The sequence below is a fragment of the Sander vitreus genome, chromosome 17 (assembly GCF_031162955.1).
Source record: "Sander vitreus isolate 19-12246 chromosome 17, sanVit1, whole genome shotgun sequence".
NCBI classification, from domain to species: domain Eukaryota; kingdom Metazoa; phylum Chordata; class Actinopteri; order Perciformes; family Percidae; genus Sander; species Sander vitreus.
The window spans coordinates 6,163,603-6,183,604 of NC_135871.1; the positions used below are offsets into that span (position 1 = coordinate 6,163,603).

General features: G+C 44.5%; 2 protein-coding genes across 4 annotated transcripts in view; one reads left to right on the forward strand and one right to left on the reverse strand.

Moving 5' to 3' along the window:
- ide (insulin-degrading enzyme) overlaps nucleotides 1-8,353 on the forward strand; it is a 35,365-nt gene extending 27,012 nt beyond the window's left edge. For both annotated transcript variants that reach the window (XM_078273499.1, XM_078273498.1), the window contains exons 22-25: nucleotides 175-236; nucleotides 4,392-4,464; nucleotides 4,570-4,637; nucleotides 7,687-8,353. In XM_078273499.1, the coding sequence (XP_078129625.1) occupies nucleotides 175-236; nucleotides 4,392-4,464; nucleotides 4,570-4,637; nucleotides 7,687-7,782 (299 nt within the window). In that variant the 3' untranslated portion in view covers nucleotides 7,783-8,353. The remainder of the gene's footprint in view (nucleotides 1-174; nucleotides 237-4,391; nucleotides 4,465-4,569; nucleotides 4,638-7,686) is intronic.
- The window catches only part of marchf5 (membrane-associated ring finger (C3HC4) 5), a 34,448-nt gene continuing 22,795 nt past the window's right edge, over nucleotides 8,350-20,002 (reverse strand). For both annotated transcript variants that reach the window (XM_078273509.1, XM_078273510.1), the window contains exons 3-6: nucleotides 13,951-14,081; nucleotides 13,445-13,628; nucleotides 12,776-12,942; nucleotides 8,350-12,155 (exon numbers count right to left, since the gene is read on the reverse strand). In XM_078273509.1, the coding sequence (XP_078129635.1) occupies nucleotides 12,039-12,155; nucleotides 12,776-12,942; nucleotides 13,445-13,628; nucleotides 13,951-14,081 (599 nt within the window). In that variant the 3' untranslated portion in view covers nucleotides 8,350-12,038. The remainder of the gene's footprint in view (nucleotides 12,156-12,775; nucleotides 12,943-13,444; nucleotides 13,629-13,950; nucleotides 14,082-20,002) is intronic.

Here is a 20,002-nt window from a genome sequence, read left to right on the forward strand (position 1 = left end):
GATACTTGGCAGCTCAAGTCTCAAATATCAGTTTTCCGCAAGCAATTGAACACACTAACATGTAACGTATTACCTTGTGCTTTCAGTGGCATTATTATGCTGCAGTAGTCATTTTGACCAAAAATAAAGATGACCAATTCACTGACATGAACTGTTTTCCCTCTTGTGTTGCAGATAACACTGAAGTGTCCTATCTGAAGACTTTAAGTAAAGAGAACATAATGCACTTCTACAGAGTAAGTAATACAACTTTGTCATACAATGTCTCTTCCCTTGACTACATTTGACAGACATCAGAACTTTCAGGTTCAGGCAATATTGGCTTTCTAAGGCAACTGCTGCTCATTTAACATTAAAAGGGCTCTCTATAGAGACATAGCATGATGAAGTAGTTGGCTGAGATTCACCTTTAGGTTAATGGCTTTCCAGTCTATATCCTTTGCGATCCACTTCCGGGATTGCTCCGGTGCTGCAGGAAATTCCGCCGGATGCATGTATTTTCCGTTTTCTTTTTATTGGAATTTTAAATTCTGGATTTATGAGGACTATTGTTAACTGCTTCTCAGATCTCTGAATTGTAAATTGAGACAGCTAGCTAGACTATCTGTCCAATCTGAGTTTTCTCTCGGACGACTATTTTGCAGCGGCTCTGTGCGGAGTTTAGTGCTGCCCATGATGATTCTGATTGGTTTAAAGAAATGCCGTTAAACCAGAGCATGTTTTCCTCCCATCCCCGAATGCTATGTGGAGTAGCCAGACTCTCCTTCAGCGTGCCGAGGAGGGTCTGGCAACGCGAGACTAATGGCTTCCTATTACATTAGGAGGTCAGATATTCTAATCCTCACATGTAATTAGTGGATGTTAAAACCATAAACACCAAATAAATCTGAGCTTTGAGAATTGTAGTTTATCATTTACTATGAAAGTAACGACCTAATGTTTCTAAAATTACTCCCTGGGTGCATTTACTCCTCCAGCAGCCACAGTTCTATTTCGTTTCTACTGACCGCCAGAGGTGGTGCTTTCAGCACCTGGATATCCATCGCACGCATGTGCAGGTCGAGTGTTTGTATCAACAAAGTCACCTGTGACCTGGGTGACGTATGCCCTGTGCTCCGGCACAAAGGGCAGGCCCACCCAAGAAGTGACCTCTTGCATCTTCTCGCGTTGGTAAGCAGGTTTTCGAGTTTCAAACAGGTTTTGGCGTCGCTGGGAGTCTTGTTGCCCAAACGGGTTGGAGCTGTGAATTACGCCCTCCAAAAGACTGCGACTAGCCACCTTAACACGATTGCACTCATTACATAAGGTAAGACCGAGTGACTATTGGGTCCCACACTCTGGTGAACCGCTTCTTAAAGGGGGCTCAGCGATTGAGGCCTCCTCGGCAAGCAAAACCCAGTGCCCTCCTCGGACTTGCCCCTTGTTTTGTGTGCACTGTGCAAACCCCTATTTAAACCTTGGGGGGTATAGAGTTAAGCTGGCTGTCCATGAAGACAGTCTTTCTCTTGGCCATTACATCGGCAAAGCGGGTAGGAGAGCTACATGCTTTTTCCGTGAACGGAGAGTGTCTGCATTGGCATCCGGGGGGTACAGGAGTGACCTTATGGCCGAACCCCTCTTTTCTCCCAAAGACCTTTTCGTCCTCGTACATCAACCATCCTCTTAGGCTGGCAGCCTTTGAACCCTGAGATCGGGGGTCTGAACTAGGGTTGAGCACGGAGCTTTTGTGCCCTGTACGGGCTTCGGGAGACCACCCAAATCCGGCAGTCAGACGCATTGTTTGTCTGTCATACAGGGCCACGACGGGGCCTTGCCCTGTCCAGACAGCGGCTGTCCAGATGGATAGCCGAGACCATCGGCCATGCTTACAAGAGCAGTGGTCTTCCAAGCCCTTCACATGTTCGGGTGCACTCCACCAGGAGTGCGTCTACATCGTGGGCAGTCCTGCGGGGCGTGCCCCTCTCTGACATTTGTGCGGCAGCTTCATGGGCCTCACCCTGCACATTTGCTAGATTCTGCAGGGTTAATGTTGTTCCACATAACCCAGTGGCTGCAGTGGTACTTCCTACACCTTCGCAGCATTCCCTAACAGGCAGGTAACAATTCCTCCTGACTTTGTTGATATTAGCCATCCAGGTGCTGAAAGCACCGCCTCTGGAGGTCAGTAGATACGAAATAGAACGATGGTTACGTATGTAACCGCGGTTCTATGAGTTTCAAATGACCGCCAGAGCTCGGCAGTCACTCGGAATTTCCACGAGAAGATTGCCATGAGGTCACTTCCTGGGTGGGCCTGCCCTTTGTTGCGGAGCACGGGGCATACGTCACCCAGGTCACAGGTGACTTTGTTGATACAAACACTCGACCTGCACATGCGTGCGATGGATAACCAGGTGCTGAAAGCACCGCCTCTGGCGGTCATCCGAAACTTATAGAACCGCGGTTACATACGTAACCATTGGTTTATTTGAATAGCCTTAAATTATAAAGCTCATTTGACTTTAATTGTGGTACTTTGGCTGTGGTTAATTCTGTGTTGACAGCAGAGGTGTCATTAGTAGGCGGCTACATAAATTACAATAACCCTACATTTTATGAGTCATGAAATATTTGAAAGGTCTATCAATCATTGTTAAATGCATGTTTCCTAACAAGAAAATTAGCACTGGCACAGTCCATTGTTAATGTCTGATGCCTTTGTTTTTAATGGTTTAGGTTAGGGTTATGCCATTGTACAGTTCTGACATCACCTTAGTTTAAAAATACTACTTAAACATACAATTTGATCATCATATGATCTGACAAGAAATGATGGGTTTAGTGTTAGACAGACTGGCTGAACATTATTTGGTCAGTGTGATTATTTATTAATAAACACCAGGTCCATTTAGTTGATGTTTTGGAGCTTTTGATCATATCACTCTGGAGTTTGCCCCGTTGTCATGGAAGTTCAAACTCGATCATTCCATTACAGCTGTGCAACTCCACCTGCTCCAGAATACTATTGAACTAGAAGGCCACTTGGAGACTCACAGACTTCCGTCAAGGCCCCGCCCTACCTCGCAATGTTATTGAAAGTGAAAAAGAAATAGTTGTATCCGCCTCGTGATTCGGATCTGCTCCAAAATGTAATGGCTTCTTCCTTGGCCCTTGCTACACCCTTCCACCAAGTTTCATGGAAATTGGGCCAGCAGTTTTTTTGGTAATCCTGTTGACAGGCAGGCAAACAAACCAAACCAAAAACTTAACCTCCTTGGCGGAGGTAATAAACGTAAATTAGCACCTGAGGCGTGCAGTCTTCATCTCAGGACAGCGTATTACTGGATTCAGTCTGCCGTCCCAGCTTTCATCTCCTCCTGCCTACTGCTTCTGTTCATAGCTGGAGGTGACACTGGCACAGGACTAGGGCTGGGTATCGTCCAGGACTTTGATACAGGTTCCTGAACGATACTTTTCTCATACCAATTAGTTAAAATCCATTTTAACAAAGAAATTACAACATTACGGTACAAATCTTTTTAAATTTTATTTTTCAGCTCCTTTACACCAATGTGACGCACATTGTAGTCAGGCCTTTTAAAAAAGACAACAACACACACATGTCTCTGTGCCTTAGCCAATCACCAGCATCAATAGATCTTGATACATTGCATGCTTATTGGCTCACTGATCCTAATGAGATTTAGAAATTTGATATTGAATGACAAAGCATTTTTCAAAACTCGATACTATAGAGGAAATTTGGTCGGTGCCTATAAGTATCGAAGTTCGGTCCCCAGCCCTACACAGGCCGCTGACAGCATATCAGCTGTTTCGGGGAGGGGGGGGATAAAGGGCCAAAGACACATAGCCGCTGAAAGAATTGACATTATCTCAGCCAAGCAGAAACCATTACAGGCCCCATGCAGAATAAACCTAATGCATTTTTAATGTCATATCAGCTGCTATCGCAAAGCATTTTCTTTTTTTTTCTTTTGTGGTGGCCAGAGTTGACGCTGTCTGGCTGCAAAGGAGCCACATTTTCAGTCTAATATAATCCTCCAGCCCGAGACGGGAACGAGGCCAGACTGTGTAGCTAAATCTCCACGGGGCTGTCACAACTGCTCCCAGACTCGCTGTGAAAAACACCGGGTCATCCAGGCCACACTGAGTCTCTTCGAGAGCTTTTAATACAATGATGATGAGTCATTGCAACGTGTTTTTTATTACCCCCCCCCCCAAAAACATACATACATACATACATACATACATACATATACTTTGGGCATTTCAATCATGAATAAAATTCTAAATTTGGTCCTAGTAATGATGCGGTTTGTCATGAAAAACGAGTCCCCCAGCAACAATGTTCCCTTGCATCATCCCACCTGTCTGTTCTGTGTCCCCTGCAGGACCGGCTGACCGTCGAAGCCCCGAAGAGACACAAGGTGTCCGTGCACGTCCTGTCCAGAGAGATGGACTCCTGTGAGTATCTGTAGTTCACGTGTTGGTTTCATGGTCTTCATCCAGACGCTCAGTGGGTTCACTGAGTGTCGGGTTGACCTGTGCGTTATTGTTTGTGTTCACCAGGTCCGATAGTGGGAGAGTTCCCTGCTCAGAATGATGTCAACCTGGCCCCCGCTCCTTCCCTGCCACAGGTAAGGGATCATGTTCTCTTTCTATGTTAAATAACCTTGTTATTCTGTAGACCCACGAAAAGGCCCAAACCAACAATGTATCCTACTAAAGGCCCAGACACACTGGCCAGACGGCCGACCCTCTGCAGAAAAGGCAGTTGGACTGATCAGTCTCCCCGAGTCGGTCCAAAAAGTGCCTCGGAACACACCAAAGCGACGAGACGCAATACGTCTCCATAACAGCAGGCGGCGCTAATCTGTATTGTCGCCCAAAAATGAAAACCGGCAGCTGATTGGACGAACGCGCCCGGTGGGTCTGGTTTCTCCAGAAATTCAAAGACAGACTGTCATGGCGGCTTGTTCAGAATACGATCTCATATTGTACTAAAATAGTTCACCGAAACGTGTTTCTGAAAACATTTTAAGCGAGAAATAGGCCGTGCAGTTGCTGAATCTGTCTTCATTTCAGATCGACAAAGGTCAGTTTAAAAGATTTTCGTCAGATTTTGAGAGGCTCTAGTCACGCTCATTCCGCTCCCCGTTTCTGGGTTAGCACTCCACCAATCAGATGGGTCATTTGAGTCCGACTGCCGGCAGTGCCCGCCCCCGCCGATTATACATCATATCGGCCAAAATGAAGGCCGACGCCCCCTCGGACGGACGACGGCACGGAACACACCGAACAGACTCGAGTCACTGACCTCGCCAGACTGTCCAACGGCCGATTATCAGCTTGGTGTGTAGTAGCTTTAACAGGTATGGTCTGTGAAGCCAAATCCTGACTCCTCTCTGTCATGGAGCTCCATTGATGTTAGAAAAGCGTCAATAATAATAAAACACTGCAGCACCAGGTGACATGTTACTCTATTATCATGAACTGTAGTTTTCTTTTTATTTATTTTTTTGTTACAGTATCGGTTTTAAAAGTATCACTTTAGCACCGGTATCGTAAAAAACCTAAACCATACCCAACCCTACCGGTTTAAAAACAAACTATGGTACGGGTGAACGTGATCCGACCCGACTACCAGGGGCCCGTTTCAGGAAGGAGGTTTACCAAACTCTGAGTCTAACCCTGATGTCTGAGTTGATTTACCCTGAGATGGAAACTCTGAGATTTCGGTTCCAGAACAGCTGATATCAGTTGGTTCCATCAACTCAGAGTATGTTCCACCACCACAATAAAAAGGCAGCATGAATGGAGCCATGATACTACGATTCACCATGGTAACAACCACAAACAAACGGGTCGGCGGAAATACTCCTGCGCACATACAGCGAGTTTGAACATGCATTTTGTTAAAAAAGCAAGACAGCGCTTGCTGCTGTAAAAGAGAGAGAATTGGTGTGGGAGAAAATTGCTGCTCGAGTCAATGCGTAAGCATTAACAGTGTATTAATTTCATATTTAATCCCAGTTAATTTATATTATTACTGGTGAAAACTGGAATGGTATTACAACTAATTTCATTTAGGTGCAATCCTGCGGGCGAAAAAGTAAGCTATACTAATCCCATTCTGAGACTGCAGCACCATGATCATTAACAGAACTATAATTTATAATCATTTATTTCTTTTTAATGGCTCTCGCTGGTTTGTGTCCAGGGAACAATACAAAAAACGTTTAAAAAACGTTTCAGAGCGAGTCACTTTTCTGACTGCTACAGTGACTTTACTATTACAGTATGATCCGCATCACCAATAAGAAAACTGCCGTTTGCAAAACACGTAATGCGACACAAAGAATCTGCTGGGATGTTAAAGCCTGTCCACGACGGTGGATGTTAGTGATATGAGGACGGATAAGGTATCTACATATCTGATGGACTGTGAAAAAAAAAAAAAAAAAAAAAAGTGGAAATGAAAATACATTTAGTCGGGACTCAATATCTCCCGCCGTAAACTCTGAAGTAATACAGCTTTTTCATCAACGGGATCGTCGACAAAAGGACATGACATGTTTGAGAAAACGTTTTATAATCTGCCTAACAATAAGTTTTATTTATTAAGTTTTTATTCATGCAGATAACAAACTGCATTAAAATGCGCCTGATACAGACTGAATGAGGAAATGAGAGAGAAGAAACCTCGAGTTTCTCTCAGTCTCCTCCCTCTGACACTGTATGAGAGGGAGGAGACTGAGAGAAACTCGAGGTTTCTTGAAGATAACCTGCTCCCGACCAGGTTAGGTTCACAGACTCAGTTACCATAGTAACTGACTCTGAGGTGAAGTTACCTCTCTTTCTGAAACGGGAAACCCAGAGTTTCTCTCATCTCAGGGTTAACAAACTCAGAGTTGTCACTAAACCTGCTTTCTGAAACGGACCCCAGGTGTACGTCACAAGTTTGAGCCGACGACTCGTGCCGTCAGGTCGGCTTTGCAATCTGCCACGCAGCAGAGCATCCAAACTGTAGCGGCATCGCCGTGGTCAAAGCTGCCGCCGCTGAAGATCGAGACCGACACGGGCAGAGCACAAGTCTCCATGGATGGACATATGCACTAGTCCAGAACACAGGACCTTTTCTTCCTGTATTTACCTTGTTGCTCCCGCCCCGTCCCAGACACATCTGACCAATAAGCGGAGTGAACGTTCTTGCGTGGTTTGTAGTGATGCATTGCATGATGGTTCGCTTGGATTCTTCTCTGTGTGAAAAGAAACCGAACCAAAGGGAAAACGCTTCTAGCTTACAAACTCAACTGATTCGGACCAGAGCAAACAAACACACACATTCACACACATTATTGGTCCTCTTATGGGATTTGTTTAGAAATCTAGAATAATGTTATCCTATCCTTTTTTTTTTTTTTTTAAACTGGTCAGGTAGGCAACATGTATGTGGTTTCTTGCTGTAATTGTCCATAGAGTACTAACCGTGTGGGTGTCCTTCAATGGTTACCTTGGAAACATTGTGCATGTAGCTCCTTTTTTTGCTATCGGCGCCAAATGCAGTTTAAGGAGGGCTTTTTCCTCGACGAAACGAACCAAGTAAAAGACGCCAGACATCAGTGGGAATGCCACTCTGACCGGCCGACTTGTTTGTTTTTGTTTTTTTTCTTCTTCTTCCCACAGCCCACGCTTGTTGAGGACATGACGGCGTTCAAGAGGAGCCTGCCTCTGTTCCCCCTGGTCAAGCCTCACATCAACTTCATGGCTGCCAAACTGTGAGCGAGGAGGCCGGAAGGACACGCAGCAGCACGGAGGCGCCGGGGAGGGCGACGGCCAGGGAACCCCGCTCCGTTTCCCAACTACAACCCCCCCCCCCTCCCGTCAGGAAGACTTCCATCTGACTGAGCGTGTGTGTGTTTGTGCGGGTGTGTGTGTGTGTGTGTGTGTGTGTGTGTGCGCGTGCGTGTGCATGTGTGGCAGGCTGGAGCCACTAGAAGAGATGCTCGGAAACGAATGCGTGTATTTGAATCACAAAGTTAGCCGTGGTCGTCGACGTAGCTGTGATGACGATAGAGTTCACACACCAGACTGGCGTCATGTTATAAGTCTCTAAAAGGAGAAGCAACACTCACATCACCGTACTGTGTAAGCTGTTGTAGAGGAAATACAAACAACCTAAAAATGATGAGGGCCAGTCTCCTTTTTAGGTTCAAGTATACTGCAGAAGCTTCACAGTAGGAGGCGTTTTTATTTCAATTATTCAGACATGCTGCTTTGAGGATGGATAGCTGTTTTCGTGATGAACTGGGGCTTGTAGAAGTTAAAGACCGTAGCTCCATGAAGGTCTTCTCTTGTTGGACTGGTATGTTTGTCATGTAACTCTCTGAAGCACAACAACTCTCCTGCAAACGTTAACGGAACAAAAGACGCTTCCTTTTTATTGAAATTGATACAGTTTTGAAGAATATTTGCTTTAGAATTATGGTTTTAATCCTCGCAGGTTTTGAAATGTTGCTTGTAAACTGGTAAAATGTTGGGACCCTTTAAGGAGCTGTTTGAAAATGCTAATCGCAGAGAGCCAAGCCCATGAAAATCTTTTTTTTTATTCTTTTTTTTTTTATTGCATTTTACAGTAGTACGTAATTCAGACACCTCAGGGGTACCTCTATGCTGTTTTTTAACATCGGTTTTACTAGCGATTGATTACAAATAAAAACATTTTATCAGTCTGTCATTAGTACATCAGTATTTTGTTCACATCACTAAATGTGATCAAATCCTTATTGGTCCTCCCCATGTTCTTTTTCTGAGCTCCACAGAGATTGTCATTATTCTTACACTCTGTGTCTGCATGTGAGACTTTCTGCAGCTTGTGCCTTTCCAGGGGAGGGGGGGGGGGCATCAGATAGTTTGTACAGTTATCTGGCTGCACTGAGCTGCTCCTGGTCTGACCCGGGGCACAATCCTGGAGGATTGAAACCCCCCCCTGAATTGCTAGACTGTGCTCTAGCTCTTACAGCAGAGTGGTTAAAAACAACCAAACATAGCAGCTAGCCTTTTCTTTCTAAATAGAAACATTTCATGTTGGTGTCTAAAGGGGGTTAAAGAAAATCTCCAGTCTAGATTTATTTATTTTTTTTCTTCTGAATATGCACTTCTCTCACTAAGCAATAAACTTTAATGATGTGGACAGGGAACGCTGTGAGGCAGCGAGGGGATGTGTCTCTGCACTGCTGAGTAGCTCCAGCAGCTGGACCCACACTGAGGCCAGGCTCCAGCCTTCTGAGTGGCTGCTGGTGCATGGATTAGTGATGTCAGGGCCTTGCAAGCATGACCTGCTCTCTCAGGTGCTAACCAGCTCTGCTGTGTCAACCACTCATTTTAAAGAGCCATAGTTATGATTTAATTATTCCCCTACTTTCCCACCGTTCCCGTTCTCAGGCCTAGCTCATTGGTCGCTCATATGATGCTGCACAGTTTTAAAGAAGAAATTTGTAAGGGCGCACCTGTATGATTGTGCTGCATCAAAAGCTTCTTCAATGTTTTCCAGCATTTTGCTACGTCTCAACCTGATCAAAACCATTTAAAACGATTAACCGCTAAGTAGAGTTAAAGGCACTATTGCCTTTTGTGGTCAGAAACTCAAAGACAACCAGCAGCAGCAGCATAACTTGAGGCATACTTTTAAGTCCCACAGCCAATAGACAGCACCTGGGCATGATGACAAAGCAGTTTTCATTCAGTCTTCAGAGGAAACTGGCAACATTACATATCAGGCTTGGGTGGGCCATGCACTGTTGATAGGCTTCGGATTTTCTAAATGTAAACCAATTTTAATTTCTGAATGTCTCTGGCGACAAAAGAGACTGATTGGCTGGTGATAGGAGAGTGCTGACTTTCTGAGTTTCTTTTTATTGTCTCCTGTGTGTGTTTCTAATTAATAAACTACTGAATGGAACCATGTGTGTTTTAATGCAACATTTCCCTCCCAAGCACAACACATGCACTTCGACGTTTGGAAAAATACATTTATTCACAGAACTGATACCGTAGAACTCAAAACTCGGACACATCTGTACAACAGATTTCCACACTACTTTTGGCAGATTGGAAACTTGACAGTGAATCTACTGGTGAAGCTGTTTGCAGGTTGTATGAGAACATCTGTAAAGCAGGCACAGCTATATGTGCAGGTTAAATATTCCAAGGGGTTGGCTATACATCATGCCTTTTCACAGTCACAGGAAGTCACTTTCTGATGCTTCCAATGAAAAAAAACAACCCCATTTACCTATCTTATAGTGCTGTTCACTGACAGTCAAAAAGCCTCATTTTCTCACATACCTCATGCAGATACAGTATTTGGTTTTATTTGTCCAGGTTTTGAGATTTGCATTGCTTTCCATTTTGGAGGAACAGTATTTAAATAATAAACAGCAATGTGTCTCGAGAAATGGTGTTACTTTTACTGTGGATGTCCTAAAGACCTCATTCCTTAAAGCAACACCAAAGATTCTTTTGTAGCTTAAAATAATGTTTCAGTGGCTCATCAACTCCTAACAGGGTTAACGGCCTTCCATCGGCTATAACCGCACTGTGCAAGTTTGCCGGATCGGGTAGCGGATCTGTAGTTCGAATGAGACACACAATAGGGATAATGGACAATTCCACTTCCAACCTTGTAGGGAGATCGAAGAGGAAGTGTGCTTTGGAAGTTTGTTTCTGAAGAAATGGTTGCAAATAATTTTCAAAAAAGAAAAAAAAGGCAGACAGGAATAAAAAAAAAAAAAAAAAACTGGGCAAATGAATCAACTATCTGCATCGCTAGCTATCGTCAGTAGTGAGAAAATACAGCTTTTGTCATTTGATTAAACTGACCCTTCATTTCCCCACAAGTCCTGCCAAAAACCTCTCCCCCCGGTGACTCATTTTCAATGACCAGTGTCCACGCTTCCCTTACGTCTGCATGGTAATTACCTCAGAACCACAGTCTGACCTGTAGTGCAGTTCACACTCGGCCAACACAACGGTCCTATCATCACATGTTGGGGGGGAGAAAGTAGATTTGTAGCTTAAATAAAAGTATCACATCTCCCAGAGCAAAGTGCTGGAACATCACGTGAGCGAGTCTCCTGAAGCTTTTCAGATGCTTTCCAGTCCAACATCCCGTCACTGCGAAAAGCTCAGAGGACCAAGAGCATCCATATTATCCGTCCAGCCATCTGGTAAACATGGCAACAGGCTCAACCAAGTGCTGGAGCTTTGGGACACATCACATACGAGCGTTTTTGCTAAATGGAGATAAAGCGACAGACAACAAAACGCTGCCAAGGCCTGTGAACAACAACAAACACCCCTCAAATAGTGCAGGGTCTAAAAGTTCCTATGTGGTCAGTGGGTTAGGTCTCTCTCTTTAGAGCGGCATTAAGATACATTTTTCCTCTTAATGCTTCCCGTTTGTGGTTGTTGTACTGCATCGGGACTTTGTTTTATCGTTAATACATTCTACACCACACTGAACAGTTGCATTTAATACAAACCCCAAACACAGGCAAAGGGGACTTTCCAAATCTTTGAAATAATTATAAAACAATCATTTATTATAAAACCTTCTAAATGACACATGGCCCACCTTTTTAATCTTTAAAATACAGTACATTTACAATAAGTGTTAGTTATGTGGTTGTTGAAGCAAATCCACCCTAAAGTCACCCAGCACGACTTCTTTGTTCTGATGTGTGTGTCTATAACCGCACACTGTCTGCAAACATGCTCCAGTCTGTGTCCACAAGTGTTATCCGTCTTCACTTTACCAAAGCATCAAAAGTTTAATAAAAAAAAACAAAAAAACAACGTGTAGTGGCGGCGGTGGGAATCCTTGCATGAATGTCAGCGACTGTGCGATGAATCGCTCCAGAAGGGTTGAGGCGTAGGGAGGCCGACACTGATCCTAAGTCTGTTTTCACCAACACTTCCTGCTCGGAGTCCTGTGTGCGGTTGGTCTGGCTGTCCTCCCTCCGGACGGCGCAGCCTCCTCAGGCTTCCTCCTGCTCAGGGAAGTCCAGGATCTTGCGGTGGGCTTGCCTCAGGTACTGCTGCTGTTTGAAGTACACCTTAAACGCCCCCTTGATGGCCACAAAGGCAATGCCTCCCTGTAGGAAAAAAAAAAAAATAAAAAATTATGTTGAACAGGGGCTTAAAGGCAGCTTCAGTGGAACCGTGTGGTCAAATCTCCAACCTGCTTTCCTGATGTGTGGGAGCAGCAACTCTAACCCACACTTTGAACTGTGTTAAAGAAACCGTTCCACGGTGACTCATTTATTTCAACCTATCTCCTACAAATGTGTTTTGAATTCTGTTTGAACTGGTTTGAGCCGCTCAGTCCCTCACAGAGCTTTCAGAGGTATCCCATGAGTCACTCTGGTTACCTCTCTGTCCTCACTGCTGCGTGAGCGAGGAGGTGGGGCTCCTCTTATGTACCAACGGCTCACATTTTGCTCAGTTAACACCGGCTGAACTGGAATCATTTATTAACTAGCATTGGTGCCGTGTTCCCTTCAAATCCAAAGAGGCAAAGCAAGGGGAACATGTACAAAGTACCATTGGAGTCACCGGAACACCTACAGAATTATTTAAAATTCAGGAATTATTATAATCTAGAAACGGCAGCAGAGAGGCCGTGATTCCCTGAAGTTCACTTGACCGTATTACCGCAAACATTAATTCATTATTTCCTGGATTGGGCGCAGGAGGAGTTTGGGGTTGTACCCACCAGGATGGTCCTCTGCAGGTTGGAGTTGACGCTGCTGAACATGAGCTTCCCCACGATGGTGGCGATGGTGGGGAAGACCAGGGCGCCGCACAGGATCCGCGTGGCCGACACGTGGTCTGCCAAGGGGCTGGCCTCTGCCGGGATGCGAGGAACTGGGCAGCCGATCCCTGCAGACACGCACGGAAAGCAGCAGGGAGCCAGTTGAAAAACATACATGAGTGCATTGGTAGCTGCGAGCGCAGCCTGATCTAATAAGCCTGAGATCTGATGGCAGCGCCTGCTTATCTCAGATGGAATGAGCGTAAACCATTGGCAGTGAAGGGCTTTGTGATGGACGTGCATAGAGTTACTGTGTGTGTGACGTCGCAAAGTGAATAAGACACACCTGTTCATCACAAACAATAGTGTTGCTAATGGACTATCCTGTGTTTGAAACTGGTTTTGTATCATCACGAGGTTGTGGCGATTCTGCCGTTTGGATCCATTTTGACACTAGCTCTGGTTCTTAAATGGATTCATCATCCTTTGAAATTGTGAAAGAATCTACGGCCATTTTCTCCAGCAGTGGAGGCTGTGCTCTAGCGGCAGCAGCACACGACTGCCAGATACAGTTCAAAGTTCTAGACTGCTGACAGTTAAGAAGTGAGTGCTGCACGTGTGACTCCTGACTTGGGAAGATGCTGTTGAGGATCTGCAGTTTGTTGGAGTACTTCCGCCACAGACGCAGGACGTAGTCCTCCCAGCGGATCATCTTGCCGAGGATCAGCATGACGGGGATGGTGGGCAGGCCAATGAGCAGGAACAGAGGGTCGGCCCGCTCCATAACGTCCAGGCCCTCCTTATGGCCCACCACCTGGAGAGCAGAGGGGATGGTCAGGATGGAGAACTACAGCGGAGCAGTGAAATTGGTGGACATTAACTTGCAAATTGGAAAGAACGGAGCAATGGAGGAGCACAACAGAGGCTGTTGTGACTTTACTGGTGCCTGACCATGTGCACATTATTTGCAGTTTTGCAAAAATGGATAATGTCCAAATAGAAACGCATGCATGACTTGCAAAACTGCTTTTGAGCACACCACGATTTAATATGCCAGCACACAGGTACAGCCAAAGTCACGGCGTCAACTCGACTGACCGGGAACGTCTTGGGGAGGGAGGGATCATTGGTCACACCTGCATGACAGTGACCGCTCCGTAGGTGACTGCAGTCCAGTAGATGGAGCCCACCATGATGCCGGCGGCGGCGAAGGGGCCGGCCTTAGAGATGAGCCGGTCGGCCAGGTCCAGCACGTAAACCACGGGGCCTGGTGGAGGAAAACAGCTCAGAGTGAGTCCAACTCGTACACCGGCAACTTTTATGTTGATGTTCTTCTTACCACCGTCTGGTGTATAGCCCGACTGATCCTGGACCAGGGCTGCACGATACGGTTAAAAAAAACGATAACATTGTTGAATATTGAGCCAACGATATTACTTACAGATATTAAAGTGTACTCAGTTCTGCCTTTTTCAGGATTCTGCTAAAAACACATTGCTTGTTGAATTTAAAACAAATAAGGAAATCATTACCAACATTCTTTTAATGAACAAATTAAACGTAGTTGAATTTAAAAAAAAGAACTAAACCACTAAAAGAAAGTGACAGTTACATTGTAATGTGCAGTTTTCTACTGATGTTTTCTTTCAACTATCACGGAGGGTGTATGGCGATACGCCGCAGCCTTTCACGATGTGATTATTGCGCAGTTGATATTGCGATGATTAAAAATGATAAATTGTGCAGCCCTATACTGGACTTGAGCCTGACACTGATATCAGATCAAACTCCCAGACAGTAACCATCTATCAGCTGATTAGTCTTTTTTTTTCCATAAACAAACAAACAATCTTGATATAGACCCTTTGCAAACATGTAAAGTCTCTGGAAAGTTTCATAGTTTCAGTTTGAAATACATAACACTAAATAAACTGTATTTATGGCTTTATGGCTTCTTCTGTTGAACAGGTTGTCGTGCCGTTATCGTCGAGGTAGGGCATCTGGTAGGTTCTCACAAACGGCAGTATTTGGAGAAGTTTGAAATAGCAGGATTGGATACAGACCCTTAATTCTTCCTCCCTCCGTTTTCACGGACCTCATTAAATCACTTCAGTCCACACGATCTGTACCACTGTGTGGTAAACGGGTGTCCCCCATATACTGGTGCTGATCTCAAAGCTTTTAAAAGTCTGGATGCTGGGGGGGGGGTACCTCATAATGGCAAAGATAAGACCTCAATCTAGGGTTTATTTTGTATTAACATCTATTCTTTACTTAAGATTTATATAACACGTAGTCTTTGTTTTTAGAGGACATGGTCGGTCGTGGCTACACACATACCGTTGTTCACTGGGTGTGCCAGTGCAACTTCCTAATGGATGTCTGAACACGTCCCAACTCTGGGAAGTGCAGTCATTAATTATCTATCACACGTTAATCCATGCAGTAAATCACAGTGTGTCTATGATCAGTAGTAACCACACATAATTGTAACATCTAGCCATTTTCTTATTATCTGTGATTATATTCGCTGTGTAGCCTGTGTTTAGATTTGACCGGTGGCTATTACGACGCGATGGGCAGCAGCTAGCGAGCAGTCCAAAGCTAGCTGCAGCTAGCTCGTCAGCTAGCCGCCGGGGTAGGAGCTCCGCAGACCCGCAATTAACTCGTTTTTTTTTTTGGCCTTTTTGAAGCTAGTTTCCGTGCCATGTCATCTTTAATGTAACCGATATTTTTTGTATGCGTGTTAAGTTAAATGATCAAGGGAACGGCTCTCTTTTTTTTGGATATGTAGCTAGGTCAGTGAATAACCGATGTTAGCTAGTTATGTGGGTCATTATCGGGTTGGACCTGTTAGCAGGAACAGCTGGTTAGCACGGCAGCTAGCTGGTTGAGGATCATTTTATTTATCACTCATTTAAAACTGAAAGGCAATACATACACACGCTTGTGTTGGTGAGGATTACTCTGCAGATTGTGAATGTGAGAACACAAACGAAAAAGTACGCGTTTAGCTTGCCGTCTATCCACAGCATAGCTCTTCCACCGTCCGTCATGGCGTTCACAATTCGCGCGAGTGGAGCGTGACGTCAGAACTTTGAGCAACATGCATACTGAGCAGGACATTTTAAAGTGTATAAATCAACGCGTCAGCGCTCTCCTGTGGACCGAAAAAAAGACGAACCTACCACAGGTAGTATTCAATCTCAGTTGAGGTCACAGTTTGCCATTTTACCATAGCAGTCCATTTTATTACTACAAGGTCAGAAATGTATGGCTAAAACTAAAAAACTATTTTGTATTTTATCAGAAATATGGCAAAATCCGATGGGCTGTTTTAATTCACTTTTTTTTTTTTTTTTTAAATCTAATCCCAGGAATCCTTGCAAAAAGATTTATGTAAATCCACACATGAACATCCCGTCACTGGCAAACAGTCAAACCCATTGGTGTAACAGTGCCAATGAACAGTGTGCGAGTGTACAGCAGGGGTCATGAGACTCCTGCAAGTAAAATAAATAAAATAAAAATAAACCACTGGAACTAGAGACGCATCCAAACTCGACACATACCAGTCTAATTCATCTACAGAGAAAGGCACCAGTCATCGCTTGTATGTCCTAAAGTGACACACTGACCTTTACCAGACAAAGTCGAGCTTTCCATAAACAGCTGAAGACACAAGGAAGCTCACACTAATTTAACATCATGACCGCGTGATGAGCCATCATGAGCTTCCTCATGATGGCAGCCTTCCCGTGCAACAAAAAACAACAACAATGCAGTCATGTGAAGGTAAAAGAAAAGAGACTTTGAAGCAGGCCAGGTATGGCGCACACCTTGTATTGCAAGTTTACTGACGGACAGGGAGGAGCTTCTCAGCCAGGTTCTACCTGGATTAAAAATATCTGGGAGGAATCTGGACAAACAGAATAAGGATTCATCTGAAGTCCAAACGTGTCTTCAGAGCAGCTGCCTGACATCAGCTCAGGAGCAAGACCTAAAAAATAAAAACTTGAGAAAATTCTCTGCTGCATCCTCCTCTCTGGCATTCGAGGCTGACTCGGGGGAAAATCATGCAATATTTACAGGAAGGCAACCTGATTTCCTCACTCAGACAGACCCATCCACAGCCTATTAATAACTAGCCCAGGAGTCAGAGGGAGCAGAGCGGGGTGGGGACAGCACAGAGCACAGCACTGGGCCGCCATGGGTCGCAGTGCAACTCTGTAAACTAAGCTGCAAGATAAGATCCACAGCACAGAGCAGTATGGATTTAAAGGCCTTCTTTCTGTAATTAATGTTGTCCTACATATAGCGTACACATTTTCTGCCAAAGTAGCACTTTTGAGTATTTCACATGAGACTTTGCCAGTAACTAAGCCTTAGTTACTGTTAAACCTTAGCAAAAAACCCTTTCCAACTAATCAAAGTATTCTCTTAAGCGTAGAATCTGCCATTTAGAATCATTCAGAATACATACGAGCGAGTCGCTGGAATGACGGCCGGCATGTTGCGCCTCCATCTTTAAAATGCATTAGCCAAAGAGGGACATACCTCCGCCTTTCGTCCTTTTACACTCAGTGGCACCCCGCACCGTGACGAATGCCAGGGGGAGATTACTCGCCAGGGAAGCGAAAAAGAGAATTAAAAACGACAACGTGACAGTCAAAGCAACAAGACCAACGTTAATATTGGAGTGGCTGGAACAGCTGCACGTAAACGATGGAGATACTAAGAGCTAATTTCGGGTTCGGCCACCGTAGCCGTTAAAACGCGATTGGAATGGGAGGGGCTAGAAAGTAATATTCAGTTGGATGTCGTATACAATTTCACCGCTAGATAGGTGAAATTCTTACACAATGTAGCTTTAATTAACTCTTCAAGCTTTCTGTTCCCGCATGGCAAATGTGCAGTGTACAATGATAACGTGGCAGATAACCCTTTAAATACTTTTTAAATCAATGAGTCCTTGATTTCAGACAGCGATAGACAAACGCAGGCTCCTCAACGGTAGACTGATCAGCTGAAATGACAACTGTCAGTGGCAGATTTGATCAGCTATAGCTAGCTGTGTAGTTCCATGAGTTGGTTAAAATGTTTGCTCCAGCTTAATGTTTTTATAAACAGCTTTTTGTTCTAGTATCGCAGTGTAGAGCAAACTTCTAGGATTATACTATAGGTAAGATAGAAGATGTACATGGTATGGTAACCTGCAACACTAAACCACTCGCTACACTATTGCTCTGCTCAGGATTCTCACACACACACACAAAAGTGGTTCAAAGGTCATTTCCACAGGCTTTTTAACAAACATGCTCGTCTCTTGAGAAGGGTGACATTTATAGTCACATTTTAAAATAGAAATCTTGATACATCATCTTGTATAATTGGGAAATAAAGCAGTGGAGTGACAAAAATAGTGCCAAGTCATTGGTACTTATGAAAGCAGGGCTTGGTTCAAGAACACTTTTCTCTCTGGCCATGTCAGCAGCAGATTGATAAATAAATATATACGCTACAAGGCTGGTGTACAGCAACTAAAAAAAATAAACAGATCAACCTTGGCATACAAAGAGCTTCCATCACTTGAAGTTAAGGGTGACTGTGCTGCAGTTGGTTACAGGCTGTTGGCAGGGGATTACTGCTACAGCCGCCATCGCCCAGTCGTCATTTCTTTAAATGACGACTTTACGTGGACTGATTGAATGCAAACACCTGAGCAGATAAGTCTTCATGAGCCTGCAGAGGAAATCAGAGCGACAAGACCAAAACTGTAAATTCATCATTTGCATTAGCCTACACACCATGTGTAAAAAGAGCAGCAGCTTTCTAAAATAACTGTGGTTATTTTGGGGTTATGGGTTTTTACAGTTGGGACATAAAACAGACTTTATCAAGCTGTTTGCACAGCCAGGCCACCGTGAGGCTGTTGCCCATAAGTGCTTGCCACAAGTTAGTAGTATACAATTCAGCCACTGTTAGCTGTACACCTATTTCTGCAGCAGAGTATATTCACTCTAATAAAGCTTTGAGTGTAAAGTACAGTTTCGTGCAGTATTTTAAGGCCTTTCTCTTTAGATAGCAAGGCTCCTGGCCACTTGTTGAGGAAGGAGCCCAAAGCAAGCAAGAAGCATTTGGCACTTTTAAAGCTACTTAACACAACAAATATCACACTCTCATTTCTAAAGTAGTCATAAACACAGAAGCTCTCCCTGCCAGCCTTTTGATGCTTTCCAGAGCTTTTTTTTTTTTTTTACTGCACCTGTGTGTGCCGACCGGATTGATCTCGCATTGCTTGAGCGCACTAATATGGCATATTTTGATGACAGCGTTGGAATCTCTTCCGTTTTTCTCCCTGCCTAAGCATTACGCCATCGCAGGCCGGAGGGAACTGGGTCGCCCCTTAATGGCTGCTGGCAGCATGGAGAGCGGAGCAATTCATTTCAGCCACTGGCAGCAGATTCCATAATTAAGATAATTAAAAAGAAGGGAGAGGGGAAAAGTGAAGGAGAGAGGAGAAAAGTGCAACTGCAAATCCTCAATAGTGGGAACGCATGCTGGCGCACTGTTCCAGCTGGCTTGTTTACTCTCTAAGAAGAAGGAGCAGCAAGGACACGCCGTCCTCAGGAGTTATATGGCCAGCAAAATTAGCATGACCGGCTGGCTTTGGCTCTGCAGCAGGTGCTGGTGGGAATGGGGCCAGAACAGCATATAGCTACCCTACTCTTTGTGTTGCCATCTCCTGTGCAAAATGTCAGTGAAAATGACCAAAACCTGGGTTAATAGAAATGCTAGTCTGCGATTCCAAATCAACCCCCCCCCCATCAGATCTGGCAGCTGAACATGAGTAATGCCTGTCAAGTCTGTAGAAATGAGCTGGCCTCAGCAGCAACCCTGAGAAAATAACTACTGTGGCAGTTTACCAACAGTGCTCCCTGGCTCTACCTGTCCACAGCTTTACCTCCATCACCCAGATATAACGCTGTCATGCCAGTGTTGTCACCAAACTGTGAAGTTGTTGTTATTCTGGAACTAATTAGAGCTGCTGCAAATACCACCGCTTGTGAAGCCAAGCCACTAAAATTAAATTTAAAAAAAGTAACATTTAACTGAGATTAAAAGGGTTTTTAATCTAAACACGATACACATGGAGCAATTGGCTGTCTGTACAACAAGCAAATAAAA